Below are 14300 nucleotides of genomic sequence, written 5' to 3'. Positions count from 1 at the left end.
CTCAAGACTGGTAGCGCCATGGGGGGCACCCACATCCGAGGGCAACCAGGCGTGACAAGGCATCATCCACAGAGCCCACCCTCACTAAGGGCACTGCTGGTGAAGGGTGAAGGCTCTGCCAGCACTAGGAGCTCTGTGACCCTGACAAAACCATTTCAGCTCTCGAAGACTCAGTTTCTCCATCAGTAAAATGGGAGTAAGAGTGCCTACTCCTAGGACAGTAGTGAAAATGAAAAGAGATTATGTTTGTAAATTCCCATCACTGACTGCAGCAGGAAGAAACCTCTTCTAACTAATTCTTACCTGAATTCCTAGAACATGGATTATCTAAGCAGCTCTTCTTTTTTTTTTTTTTTTAATTTTTATTTATTTAATTCCCCTCCCCTCCCCCGGTTGTCTGTTTTCTGTGTCTTTTTGCTGCGTCTTGTCTCTTTGTCTGCTTCTGTTGTTGTCAGCGGCACAGGAAGTGTGGGCGGCGCCACTCCTCGGCAGGCTGCTCCCTCCTTCGCGCTGGGCGGCTCTCCTTACGGGTGCACTCCTTGCGCGTGGGGCTCCCCTACGCGGGGGACACCCCTGCGTGGCAGGGCACTCCTTGCACACATCAGCACTGCACATGGGCCAGCTCCACACCGGTCAAGGAGGCCCGGGGCTTGAACCGCGGACCTCCCATGTGGTAGACGGATGCCCTAACCACTGGGCCAAAGTCCGTTTCCCTAAGCAGCTCTTCTTGACAGCTAACGTAATTCAGTAGCCCTTTCCAATCACTAAGTCTAGGCCATTTGAATCACGATTTAGAAACATCTGTAGTTGAACTTGAAACTTTATGGGGGAAAAACATGGTTGGAGACTGAGGTCACAACTGAATTTATGAAAGTCATTATAGGGAAACGGACTTTGGCCCAGTGGTTAGGGCGTCCGTCTACCATATGGGAGGTCCACGGTTCAAACCCCGGGCCTCCTTGACCCGTGTGGAGCTGGCCCACGCGCAGTGCTGATGCGCGCAAGGAGTGCCGTGCCACGCGGGGGTGTCCCCCGCGTGGGGGAGCCCCACGCGCAAGGAGTGCGCCCGTGAGGAGAGCCGCCCAGCGTGAAAAGAAAGTGCAGCCTGCCCAGGAATGGCGCCGCCCACACTTCCCGTGCCGCTGACGACAACAGAAGCGGACAAAGAAACAAGACGCAGCAAATAGACACCAAGAACAGACAACCAGGGGAGGGGGGGAAATTAAATAAATAAATAAATCTTCAAAAAAAAAAAAGAATGAAAGTCATTATAAAAAGTTTTTAGAAGTCCTTAAGACAAATCATTAAACACAGAGCAGTTTGGTGACATTTCATGTGTCGTGATCAGTGATAATGCCCTTCAGACTGTTACTTCATTTGCCATCTTTTCCTACCTCAAAACTTAGCAGAACCACCTTCCCCTGTATTTCCCAAAGGACACGTGTGCATTTGCCCTGCTCTGAGGCTAAGGGACATTATTTTCTGGTTGATCCGTCATCTAGTGGATTTGGTTTCAGCCCCTCTAGCTGCTGACTCCTACTCCAAGTCCCACTCTCGTCTCAAGGGATGCAGAGTGCTTGGAGGGGGGAGACAGAACAGCTTCTGCAGACCCGTCATCGAGCCTTCTCCCCAGGCGTGGGACTCCTCAGCCTGGCTCTGCCGGGATAAACCATGGGTCCCTCTGTCCTGCATCCCAGCCCATGCCCATGTGGAGATGTGACTTCCCACCGCCCCCTCCAACTCCCCGAGGCTCCCCTCTGGCTCAGGCATCTGCCTTCTCTTCTGTTCCTGTACCTCAAAGCCCAGTTCCCACTTTTCTTAACCATTCCCAAGAGGAATGACTTGCCACGTAGGTATAAAGGAATCAAAATTCCCATGGTTGCCCAAAAGCCCACAGAAGTAAACACGTGAAGACTGGAAGTTCTCATAAAGGAAATTCAGGGTTGGGCCATGGTTACTGTGCTGCCTTCTCTCTTATCCCAAGAGCCGTGAAAGCTGTAATCTCACCAAACCTCCCTCCCCCATTTGGGGAATACAAACTTTTAAAAATGTTTTCTACTTCAAGGGAATGTTGCGAGGATCATGTGGGTAGAAGGGCTTGGGATGAAGCACAGCTATGGGCAGCTCTGGACAGCCCAGGCCCCCTAACGCCTCCTGCCTCCGGGCGCAGATCAGCCTCACCCTCGACTCCATGAGCCGGCTCTTCTCCGCGTGAGCCTCTTTCAGCAGTTTCTCCATCTCCTCGATCTTCCCCATGTCCAGACCACTCGCGCTGGGGGAGGGATGGGGAAAAGCGGGTGCGTCAAGGAGCTGAGGAGGCGCTTGCTGGAGGCAGCGGGCCCTGGTGGGTTCGGCAGGGTGGGAGAGGGCAGAGAGGGCCCCTGCGGGCATGGGTGGAGGGCGGGCACCTGGACATGTTGTCGGGGGAGCAGGCCGAGTTGCCCCCCGTGGAGATGCTGGTCTCCATGCTGTCCGAGCTCTCCAGGCTCAGCGTGTCGTAGGCGTGCTCGCCCTCATCGCCACGCTCCCGCCCCGCTGGCAGGTGGTGCAGAATGGAGTGGTGCATGAGGGGGGGGAAGCCCGAGGGACCCGCCGGGAAGGGGGCTGCCCCGTGCAGGGCATCCCACTGGCACTGCGCCTCGGCCGCTGCTTTCTGCTTCAGCTCAGCCAGCCGCCGCCGCTGCTCCTCAATTACCTGCTGCCCTGCAGGAGGGACATGCGGGGGTCAGAGTGGCACCCCACCCACCTGGCAACAGAGAGGACACTGGCAACATCACAGACAGAGGTAGGAGGCAAGCAGGGAGAGGTTAACAGGGCGGTCCCCAAGGCCCACCAGCTTCCCCAAAGCCCCACAGCGCCAAGGCCCAGCTACTCTGCAACACTTCTTTCAGTCGCCTGCACAGCTGGCCACGGCCCACAGTCTGGCTTAAGCACTCTTTCTGCACCCTGAGCCCACACAGGGCACCAAACCTGGGCAGCATGTCGGCTGAGTGGCTCCAGCTCACAACCTGGCCAGGCAGGCAGGACACATGCACCACCCTGCCTGCTGGGGAAGGCAGAAGCCCACAAGCGCCCAGGGGTCAAGTGCAGAGCCCAGAGCAAGGCAGAAGCAAGAGCAACCACAGCAGGAGAGAAGGGAGGGAGAGACACAGAGGGGCCGAGCTGAGGGCAGAAGAGCTCAGCTCCAGGGGATGAGGCCAGCCGGGCGCCCCGACCCAGCCCAGCCTGGGGGCCTATCTGCAGGCGGTGGAACCCTGGGCGGGACACATCATGCTGAACCCTGGGCAGGAGCTGCCTGGCCAAAGCAATGCCCTCGATGACCAACGCTCTACCTGCTGGGTTGTCGGTGGGGAGGGGCTCGGCAGGAAGCAAGTCGACTGGTGTGGGGGCCCCGGACAGAGGGTCGGGTAGAGAGACACAGAGGGATGAGAGGAGAGAGAGGCACAGACATGGGCTTTCAAAAAACCAAAAAGCCAACATATGGGAGGGGCGGGGGGTTCCCAGAACCAGTGTTAGGAAACCAGTTCTGGAGGTCAAGTCCATCCCCCTGCCTCCAAGCAGGGCAATGCCCAGCTCTACTCAGGTCAACAAGCATTTCACATTTCTCCTATTTGCTGGGCTCTCTAGGAAAGAGGCCAGTACTATCCCCCTTAAAGGTCAGCTGTCCTGAAGTCCTTTGATAAATTTCCAGAATTTGGAAGTCTAAATCCTTTGTGCTCTTGCCTGGGTCCCAATTCAAAGAAAAGCACCCTGGGAAATGTGTGGGCATGGGTGGGCCCTGGAAAGATGGAGAGGCCGGTGGGCTGGCACTACAGCCACTCACCCTTCTGCTGCAGGGCCAGCTGGCGCTTGGTCTCGATGTCCTGCAGCGTGGCTGCCAGGTTGCGAGGAAGGCTGCCCGTGCCGTTCTGGGCAAGTAGCGCACTCTGCGGAGGGGAGGGGCGTTGGGGCCTGGGGCTCGGAAGTCTCTCCTCCCCCCAAGGCTTCCCCGGTGGCCGTGGCCTCTCTGCAGGGTGTCACGGGCGCTCCGTCTCCACCCCCACCACACATGCAGCCCTCCCACTGTCCTCAGACCTTCGGAGACGGGCTCCGGCCCAGGGTAGCCACGCTGAGCTGGGAGGAGGAGGAGGAGGAGCCAGAGGAGGAGGGGAGGGGGCCACTGCGGGTCCGGGGCAAGGGGCTGGTGACCTCACCATCCATCTTGGAGCGATAAACCTGGAGGGAAGAGATGCTGCCCGGTGACCTCCGGGGCCCTCATTGGCCACCACCCCCACCTCCACCCTGAGGCATCCAAACTGCTGCCTGGCACCAGGCCTCGATGGCCGTCTGTCTCTAGCTGCCAGCAGCGTTGAGCTTCCTGTGCCAGCCCAACGGACAGACACTATTGGCAGCCGCCAAGCCTCCTTCCTGTGCTGGCCTCCCTGGGCCAATCCCTGGCCCAGCCCTGGGCCTCAGATCGGGAAGAGAGGCGCAAGGCCCACCAGCAGAAGGAAGGCCTGGGTTCCTTCTGGTCCCAGCTCTGCCACTAACAGGCTGCATGGCCTTGGCTTCCTTATCTGCAAAAGGAAGGAGTGGGTAGGGCTAGAATGAATAATTGCCAGGCTCCCTCGGAGCACTGACATTCGGGCAGTATGGTCTGTGGGTCAGGAAATCTGACTTTCAGCGTAGGCTCTGCTACTGCCCAGTTGTATGAAGATAAGATCACTTGTCTTCTCTGGGCCCAGTGTTTGATCTGTAAGAAGAGATTTAACATCATCTTCCTCAAAGGCCTGTGGTGATGATTAAAAGAATCAAACAGGTGAAAGGCTAACCAGCTGAGCACAAAGTAGAGGCACCACACATGCTATATGAATCACATCCTCCCACAGCATTCAGCTGAGGCCAGAGCTATGCAGTGCCGTCCCTCAAGGAGCAGGTCTTCGGTGGTGGGATCGTAGACTGTCCGAGCACCTCTCTGCCACCACGGTCAGCAGCTTGCTGCAGGCTCAGGGAGGCCCAAGCCTGCCTGGGCAGCTGAGGGGGCTGGGGCATGTCCTCAGAGCTCTCACTTCAAGGGTCTTTGTCCCCTCTGTCCTGCCCCTCAAGTGTCAATCCTGGGGAGACCTGGAGAGCAAAACGCTGGCAGTTCTCCCAGGACACACTAGTTGTAGTTGTGACAGGCCCAAAAGCATGTGAGGGTCCCAGACAGAATGAGAGTTTTGGGGTGGGGGGCTGCCAAGGAAAGAGAGGTCCACAGCCAGGGAGCCTGCCTGGCCTCACCTAGCAAGAAGCGTCAAACAGCTTCCAACCTGAACACTGCTCAGATGCCCCCTCCAGTGGACAGCTAAATCACCCGGGACTCCGGAGGCTGCCAGGACGGCTGCTGTGGGGAGACCCTCTCTGCTGTCCTCTGAGTCCAGAGGCCTTTGTCACCCTGGCCAGGCTGACCCCTACCACCCAAAGTGGTGCTGTGTAGCCGAGGGACTGGCAAACGGTATTCAGAGCAGAAAGGAGCAAGGCCTGAGAGGGTGGGCAAAGAGGAAGGGGTTACCTGCAGCTGGCGGGAAGCTTTGGCAGGCAGAGGCGGGGGGGAGGAGCGAGGGGAGGCGGCAGCGGGGCCAGCCCCCAGCCCGGCCATCAGCTCCTGGTACCACTGCTCTAAGTCTACAGCAGGGAGCAGCAGCTTCTCCATCTGGAGGGGGTGTGGGGAGGAACAGGGAGGACAGGAGGGGAAGGATGGAGAGCAAAGGTGAGGATACGGAAAAGGAAAAGAGGGGAAAAGGGAGGCCAGAGGAAGAAAGGAGGATGTTAGAGGAGGGGTGAAGGAAGGCCGTATCAGGGAAATGGGCAGGAGGGTGAGGGGAGAAGGGAAAGAAGGAAGGGAGAAGAGAGAACATAAAGAGAGGGAAGAGATAAACAGTGAGCAAACAGTTGCTGTGAATGTGCTGAGGGCAAAGGGAAACCGTCGGGGCACATCTCCCAGACCATCGACACATGCTGTGCCAGCAGGATGCCAGCCAGCCCGAGCCCACGGCACTAAGCACCCTTGGCTGGCCGAGAGTTGAGAAGCCGGTGAGCAGGGGCAAAACACACAGACAGGGCCAATTGGGAGTGGGGCAGGGTGGCAAGAACACACAGATGACCAACCTTGGGTGAAGGCACCGCGGAAGTAGAGGAAGAAGAGGAGGGCAGCACAGGAGGAAGGCAGGTGGTGGGGACCAGGTCCCGGGAGACAGAGGCCCAGGGAAGCAGGCCTGGTGCAGGGGCTGGGGGCACGGGTGAGGTACCCCATGTCGCCTTTAGCTGCTCAAGTGTCACGTACTTGGGGGAAGGCCAGGACGCAGGAGGGAATACAAGACGTCAACAGAACTGGCACCCAAGAGGTGGCCCTGCCCAGGGTAGGAAGCTCAGAGCAGAGGCAGCTTGCAGAGGCTGGGAGAGCAGGAGTCCTCTGGGCACGATGCCCTCATCTAGAGCACAGGGCCTAGCCCTCCTTGAGCCATTGGGAGCTGCGGAGAGCTCCCGGGGCCCTGGGGAAGAGGAGAGGAAACCACTCCCAGCCCCCCATATTTCCCCACCCCACCCCTGAGGGGCAGACTAGGGTACCCACAAGGAGGCCCTTGGGCATAGGTGGGCACACTCGGTAGCTGGTACCTCACTATCAGGCAGGGGCTGGGCGAGTGCGCCAGGGGAGGAGGCAGAAGCATAGGGGTCCAAGCGGGGGCACAGCTGGAGAACCTCTGCCAGGCTCACATACTCCTAGGGCACCCGGTGGAATGGGGTGGGATGGGCAGAGAAGAGGTTAACAGGGTTCAACCAGGTACCCAACACCCCAAACTCCACGCCAGGCCACACGACCATCACTCCATGTCAACATAAAATCCAGAGCAGGGGTGAGGAGCTCAGCTGGCCACAAAGGCTGCACAGAGCTGTGGGGGCAGCCTTGGTACCTGGTCCCTGCCCCAGGCAGACCCTAATAGGCCCATCACTTTTTCCCTGGGTGGGGGGCACAGGAAGATCTGAGGGAGGGGCTTCCAAGAGTCCCTTAAGAATCAGAACCCAACTTCCAGGGCCCCGCCTCTCTCCAGCCCCTGGGCATCCCAGTGCGGGATTCGCATGCAGCATCGAGCATCAGTACATCATTCCCAGGATCCCCCTGCACCCCACCTACCAGGGCAAGAGCTGGGAATGTGGGCTGGGGAGGCGGCACCACTAGGGCCTGAGCAAGATGGGTCCTGAGAAAGGAAACTGGGCCCACTGCCCAAGCGTTAGTACTTGGAAAGGTGCTGATACCAACCCCCACTAGATTGTGGGCTGGAGGCCAGGGACTGTCACATTCATCACATGTCCTTCAACTGCTGAGGGACGTTGGGGGCATGGGAGGCCCTCCAAAATGGGTGTGGAATTGAAGTACAGTATCCTGAGCCTGCCCCACGGGTGCTCCTCCAGGCCTAGCTCCAGAGATGTGCTCCAGGGATCATGGGAAAAGCAAGTGGGCTAGGAAGGACCAGTGTGTTGTGGGAACTAGTGAACACCATGCAGAATACATGCAAATTAATATGCAAAGACACTGTCATTATGCATGGGCTGCCCAGACACCCTAGATAACGCGGGACAGCACACACACAAACCCTCCCGGATCCTGGGACTATGGCCACGCCCCTTCAGTAGGCCCTGGGAAGGAGCTGGAGGCAGAAGCTCAGCAGGCAGGCAGAGGGCACAGCAGAGCACACAGGGAGTGAGCTGTGATTACCTCTTGCGCTTTGGGGCAGAGCTGAGTGGAAGCAGGTGGGATTAAGGGGACAGAGGAGGCCCCAGCCTGAGAAGACCCCAGGAACGGGTCCAGAGCCTCAGCTGCCAGGCCCAGCTCTGAGGACCCGGAGGCGAGCAGCTCAGCCTACAGAGAGGGGATGCGGTGAGGGCCTCAGCCCTCCCACCCAGCCCAGCCACCCCACCAGCCTAAAGGGCTTGTGCAGAGAGGGAGGAAGGGAAAGAGGCCAGGAAACTGGGCCTGTCCTAGCTGGAGCTCACACATCAGGCAGCACAGACTTGGGGAAGAATGGCTTATGGGGCCTCCAGGCCCACTTCTGAGCCAAGAGCCTGGCTCCAGACTGAAGCCCACGAGACCCCAAGCACGGGACCCCTAGATCCCCAAGCTCCCCTCAAGGTGGGTCTACCTGGCCTAGCCCAGGTCTGACCAAACCTCCAAGCAGTCCCCACCCCACCCATGTCCCCAAGCCTCGCCAGATAAATTCAGCCACCCATGGTGACATGACCAGTGGACTCCTGGGAACCAGAAACGCAACTGAAAAGCAGCAGCTGGTAGCCACAGAGGGTCACATCTCAGACCTTAGGGCCATTCCTATGCAAATCTCTTCAATTCAAGATGTCCCATCCTCATGCACTGGTCCAAAGCTTCCCGGGACACCCCTCACGCCTGAAGTCAGGGCTGACCCAACCACACTACCTCTTTGAGGGTCGAAGTGGTCTTTGGGAAAGGCCTTCCCCCTGTGAGGGAGTGGTATCGTCTTTCCAGCATAGTCAGTTTCTCCTTCTCCTGCAAAGCCCAGAGTGGTAGGAAGTCAGAGAGAGGTGGGAGGGCCGGCAGGAGAGGCAACTGCGTGAGCAGGGGGCCCCCATGGCTGGGAGACCTCTGCTCCAACCCCCCTGCACCCCCTCCCCCATCAGCCCACCCCCTCCCACGCCAACGTGACCGAGGCTACCTTCTGCAGCAGCTGCAGGGAGGCATTCTTGTCCCGGGCCAGGCGCTCTGACTCTTGCACGGCCTGGGCCCGGATCTGCCCAGCCTGACTGTCCAGAACTACCAGGCGCTCCTGGAGGAGACAGGGGGGTGGGTCAGGCCCTGGGGGGAGAGGCCGGCTCCTGCCCAGTGACGCCCTGTGCTTAGGTGAAGGGACTCCACCGGACTCTGCTTGGCTCCAACTCGCCCCAGGAACACTGCCTGGTGGGCTCCTCTCCTCACCCCCTTCCCTCTCTCCACCAGAGACCCCTGGACCACCAGGCCCACCAGCTGGGACTCAAACCCCTGCCGCCTCCCTCCTCCATTCCCACTGCCATTGGGTCCAAAGCTGTTCTCCCTGAACGTTTCTTTCTGCCCCACTCTAGCCCCACTGCACCTTTCAAGTCCAGGCCCTCTGCTTTCCTGCCTGAGACTTTTTCACCAGTCTCCTGCCTGCGGTCTCAGTACCTTCCTAAAATGACATCTGAACCTGGTTTGTGTTTTTTTTCTTATCTGACTTTTTTAATCTTTCTAGAAAGAATCTATTTAACTTGCATAATTTTTTAAAATCCAAAGTAAGATCACGTCACTCCTCACCTCAAAAACTTTCAACAGCATCTCACTGCCCACAGGATACAGCACGACCAGCCTTCGAGCGCCCCCGTAACTGGTCCTGCACTTCGGCACCCCTGCCCGCCCTCAGCCCTCCCGTTCTCTCAGCTCAGCCAGGTGCCATGCAGCGTACACGCCCAGGCTTTCCGAGGGCTGTTCCCTCAGCCCAGAAGGGCCACGTCTTACCCACCCTCCAAGCGCTTGCCTGTCCTCCAAACCAGTCCTAATGCCACCTCCTCTCCAAGGCCTTCCCTGATCCCCGCTCAGTTTCTTTGCTCCATGAGCTTCTTTTATCTCGTGTCACCATCTGCCTTGTATTATTGTCACTTGTGGCTCTAGCTGTCTCCCCTGCCCTCCCCATCCCACCCCTAAGATCCAACGGCAGGATTGGTGTCCTTTAGGTCTCCATATCCCCAACAGGCCTTAGCACAGAATCTGGCACAGGAAAGGGTTCAACCATCGTGTGCTAAAAGGAAACGAAAAGACTAATAAGTGAGGAGGAAGAATGGGGGCTGGGCAGGATGAGCTGGGTTAATGCCAGGAGGGCTTCCTGAAAGAGGTGGCCTTAAGCCACCACCCTCAGGAACAAGATATGAGGGAGGGAAGTTACGAAGAAGAGAGCTATCCTAAATCTGGGGTCAGCCCCAGTGAAGACAAGCAGGCCAGGCAGTAAAGGCGGTGATCCTTACAGCAAGAGCTTCCACTTACTAAGAGCCTGGGCAGCTGGGCACTTGTTCCCTTGTTTAATCCCCACCACAGTCTTATGAGGGCAGATGCCTTTATACCCATTTCACAGATGTGGACATTAACCTGCTGGGAGCTAGTAAGTGGTACAGGCTAGGCCTAGAGCAAGATCTACCGAATGCCTAGGCCCATCCTCTGAACCACCCAGGACCAAAATGGAGAGGACAGAGGAATACGGGGCACCAGGGCATACAGAACCTGTGAGGGACGCTGGGGGCCAGGGAACAGATGCTGGGCAGGGCTTGTGAGGAAGAGTGTGGGGAAGCAAGCGATCCCTGGGTCCTAGCGGCTGAGGAGAGTGTGGGAAGAGGGAACAGGAGTCCACTGCGGCTGACCCCTCCCAAGCCCCCTGGAGCTCGTACCCACCAGGACTGGCTCACTAGGCTCCCGCTGAACCCCCTCAAGAAGGAAAGAAAAAGGCCAGAGAAGGGCTAGCCCACGCGCCAGTGCAGTACGTGGAAGGAACACCGGCTTGGCCAAGTAGCCCCGGGGGCGGGGTCCAATTCTGACCCTGAAGTTTACAAGCTAGGAGGCGTGGGGCAAACATGTAGCTTCTCTGCACCCTAGTTTTCTTGCCTGTCAGGTTATCCCTACCTGCCACCTGACAGCATCGCAAGGACGGCATGAGCCAACTGGGAACACACCCCAGTGCTTAGGAATGTCAGTTTTCTTCCTTTCATCAGCCTCACATCTGATGCATTTGTGAGGAAGAAGAGCTCAGGGGGAGCAGCAAGGGATCTGGACACTGGGGAAATTTCAGGGGCTCCCCACTCACCCCCAAACTCAGGCTAGATGTCCATTCTCCAACTTACTCTTTTACTCCCCTCCCCCATCTCACTTCCCTCACCGTCCACATACTCAGTCCTGCCAGGCAAACTGCACACGCAGGCATGTGTGTTCAGGAACATGCATGGCTCAGCCACAGGGCAGGGGGCACCCAGGCCATCCTTCCCATTCTCCTCCCCCACATCTCCCTACCCTTGCTTTCTGTGAGCCTCCTCCAGGGAGCCTCCCCTGACTTGAACTCCCCACTCCCCACACACACACACACCTGCCCCATCATCTGGTCAGTTTCTGTGCCCAGTCTGGCCAAGGTGAGAAGCAAACAACCACGGATGCCCAGCCAGGACAACCAGCTCCCTTGTTTTATATCTCAGACAACCGTGAACGGTCTTAGTCAAGCCAGCACTGAGCCAGGGCTGGAACTGAGATGGATGCTCTTTCTAGATCTAATACCAGATTCTGATCGGTCCCAGCACTTCCATCAGAGAGCTCTCCAAGGGCAGGAGGAAGCCTCCTTCCTGGCCTCCTCCTCCATCTTTCACCTCCCTGCCCAGACAATGCCCAGCTCAGCATGTGAGCTGAATCTCCTTTGCACTGGAAGACTGAGGGGAGTCAGGGGGTCTAACAGCAGCTGTGGTTGGCAGAGTGCCTACTGCCATCATATCCTACGTACTTCACAGATGTCCGCTCATTTACCCTCCCTACAGCCCGCAGAGGAGAGTGCTGTTGAGTCTTCATCTTACAGCAGAAGAAACTGAGGCTCAGAAAGGTGAAATAAACTTGTGTGAGGACATGGACTGGGTCTGCAACCCAAGTCATCAGCTGCAGCCTGGCGGGGGCGGGGGCCCACCTTCCTCTTGGCGATGCTGCGGTGCAGCTCGGCCTTGCTCCGCAGCAGCCCCTGCCCGGCCAGCTCACGCTCCTCCTCCACGCGGCTCTCCCGCTCCAGCTGCTGGAACTCCAGGTCCTCAAAGAGCTTTGTCTCCGTCTCCAGGGCCTCTGCCTCCTTGAACGACAGTGACAAAAGGGGTTGCAGTGCTCACAATGCCACTCCGGGCCTGGAAGGCCAGGCATCAGAGATGTGGGTTCTGGGGGGGCTGGGCCTGGGGGACTGGGGAAGGAACCTGCCCCCACCCAGGCCCCTCTCCTCCGCTTGGCTTTGCTCCTTTCACTGGCATCACTGCCCCGGAGCAGCTGCAGGAAGGAGAGGACTGACCCCCCCCTCCAGCCCATCCCAGTCCCCTCCAAGCCTCAGCACCGACCCTGGTGTCCGGCAGGTACTGCAGGGGCCAGGTGGTCCCGTCCCACCGCGCTCCTTTCTTCTCTCTTGGGCGCGTGGCCCGCGGGGGCCGGGGCAGGGGGTGCTGGTGAAACTGACCCTTCTCAGCTGCTCCTGTAACTGTTCCCGCACTGACTCGGGGCAGTTATCGAGCTGCGTCTGGAGCTCGGCGTACAGCGCCTGGTGGGCCTCCAGGTGCCTCCGTCCCGCGGCCAGCTCCGCCCTCTCCTGCTCGGCGGGAGGGGCAGGGGGCGGGGCACAGGGGAGAGAGAACACACACTCCTCAACTCGGGCCGCGGGGGCGGGGCGCGGAGGCGCGGGGCGGGGCCGGAGAGGCGCGGGGCGGGGCCGGAGAGGCGGGGGCGGGGCCGGAGAGGCGGGGGCGGGGTAGGAGGAAGTGTGGAAAAGGGAATAAACGCGAGATGAGGCAGAAAAGAATAGAAAGGGAAGGTGAGGCAGGGGGAAAGAGGTAAAGAACTCGAGGCTGGAGGCAAGGGGTGGAGGGGTCAGGACAGGACCCGAGAGGTGCAGGATGGAGTAACAGGGGAGAGGGTGCAAGGCAGAAATTCTGGTCTCTTGGAGTCCCTTCAGCCAGAAGGGGGTAGGTCCTAAGACCCTCCGGTCGTTTCCTGACGGAGCCAGACAAGGCCAAAGCCGGTTCCACATCACAACCATGGAACCTTTAGCTCTTCTTCCTCCCCCCTCTTTCGCTACCCAGAGACCAAAATTCAACCTTGGGGAAAAGGGTAAGGATGGTGAGGGTTAAATCCAGGGGCAGGGGGTGAATCAGGAGGTGAGGATGTTAAAGCAACAGCAATGCAGCGGAGGGGACCCCAGCCCAGCCCCTGCGGCCGGCCGCCCTCCCCTCCTACCCATGGTAGGGGTGGGGGCTGGCACAGCAGGCCAACCTCGAAGGGATGAGGGTTGCAATTAGTTAGGCCGTTGCCATGGTAACAGGAGCCCCAGGAGTGGGTACAGAGCGGAGGTGGATGGCTCTGTCTGGGGCGAGATGACACCTCTGAGGGCGGGAAGGGGCCGAGGGGAGGAGTTGGTGAGTCACCCTCCGGAGGACAGGCAGAGGAGAACTGTGATTACTGATTCCCAAGCCAGAGTGGGGCCACGGACTGGGGGCTGGGGAGGGAAGCTGAGTGAACCTCCACCAGTGCCGCCATCACCCGCACCGTCACCCCTGCCACCTCAAAGAACTGGGCTTAGGGAGAAGGCAAAATCTAGGCCTATGGCAATCCCAGCTCTGTGAGAGATGAGGTTGGGCAAGTGCCTTCTGAACAGCTGAGCTCACCCCCAGGAGTAAGCACCTATGCTGACCCCTGTCTCCCCAGCTCCCACCCACCCCTCCACCCGAAGAGTGCCTGGGGTCCTGGCACTTCCCCATCCTGGGTTCTGGGTGGTTCACGGGCAGGGGGAGGCCTACCCAGTCCCACCCTCTGGTTGGGGTATCTGATTTGGGAAGCTGGGGGGAGAGCCAAGAAGGGCTGACACTGTGTTGGCAGAAAGCTCCTGTCCAAGCCCCCCACGGGCCATGCCACCACAGCCAGACCTCCAAACCCCTCTGGCCCAAGGGGGAAGGCAGGAGGCTGAGGGTGTGTGGGGGTGGTTAGAGGACAGCCTGCCTCTCCCTGCTGTGCAGAAAACTGCCAACCTTCTGTGGAGGCAGCAGCCCAGGATTCTCCAAATGGAAGGAGCCCCTCGGCTAAGCATTTCCTCCAGTGCTGCACCCCTCCTGCCAATGCCCCAATCGGGAGGGTTGAGCTGTGACCCCAGTCTGCTCCTCTCTGATCAAAACCCTGGGGTCCCCCACCAAGAAAAGGCGGCAGTGGCAGCATTAGAGGGGAGAGGCTCAGAGGTGCCCATGAGTTAGTGCGGGGGCAGGCATTGCCCAGCCCTGCCTGGGAGGCACTGGCAGTTAGGGGCATGCAGAGAGCCTGGGACAGTGATTAGAAGGAGGAGGGGAGTTAGTGCAGGCCTGGCTGGCAAGCGTGAAGTTAATCTGGCACAGAATTTGGGAGTGTGGTTTTGGGGGCCAGAGCCAAAGCTCCAAAAAACCAAGGGTCAAAGAATTTTTAAGAGCTTCAAAATTGAGGGCAGAGAAAAGATCCTCTCAAAAAATCCAGCAGGAAAATTAAATTCTTGGAAAAAATACTG

The 14300-nt window shown here is 58.7% G+C and overlaps 1 protein-coding gene across 50 annotated transcripts in view; it reads right to left on the bottom strand.

Moving 5' to 3' along the window:
* PHLDB1 (pleckstrin homology like domain family B member 1) overlaps nt 1-14300 on the bottom strand; it is a 44628-nt gene that overhangs the window by 8972 nt on the left and 21356 nt on the right. For 12 of the 50 annotated variants that reach the window (XR_011647630.1, XR_011647629.1, XR_011647634.1 and 9 more), the window contains 8 exons: nt 11709-11864; nt 8703-8813; nt 8447-8536; nt 5531-5671; nt 4075-4215; nt 3824-3926; nt 2409-2703; nt 2182-2272 (listed from right to left, as the gene is read on the bottom strand). Coding sequence is in view for 34 of the 50 variants with exons in the window: in XM_058289172.1 (XP_058145155.1) it covers nt 2182-2272; nt 2409-2703; nt 3824-3926; nt 4075-4215; nt 5531-5671; nt 8447-8536; nt 8703-8813; nt 11709-11864 (1128 nt within the window). In the remaining 16 variants the exon portion in view is untranslated. Of the gene's footprint in view, nt 1-2181; nt 2273-2408; nt 2704-3332; nt 3378-3823; nt 3927-4074; nt 4216-5530; nt 5672-6126; nt 6301-7732; nt 7877-8446; nt 8537-8702; nt 8814-11708; nt 11865-12236; nt 12366-14300 lie in introns of all 50 variants that reach the window. The other 38 variants (XR_011647636.1, XR_011647635.1, XR_011647638.1 and 35 more) reach the window with 11 other exon arrangements.

The sequence above is a fragment of the Dasypus novemcinctus genome, chromosome 27 (genome assembly GCF_030445035.2).
Source record: "Dasypus novemcinctus isolate mDasNov1 chromosome 27, mDasNov1.1.hap2, whole genome shotgun sequence".
Taxonomy (NCBI): Eukaryota; Metazoa; Chordata; class Mammalia; order Cingulata; family Dasypodidae; genus Dasypus; species Dasypus novemcinctus.
The sequence above is the reverse complement of the archived record's forward strand: the minus strand, read 5'-3'. Positions and strand labels throughout refer to the sequence as shown.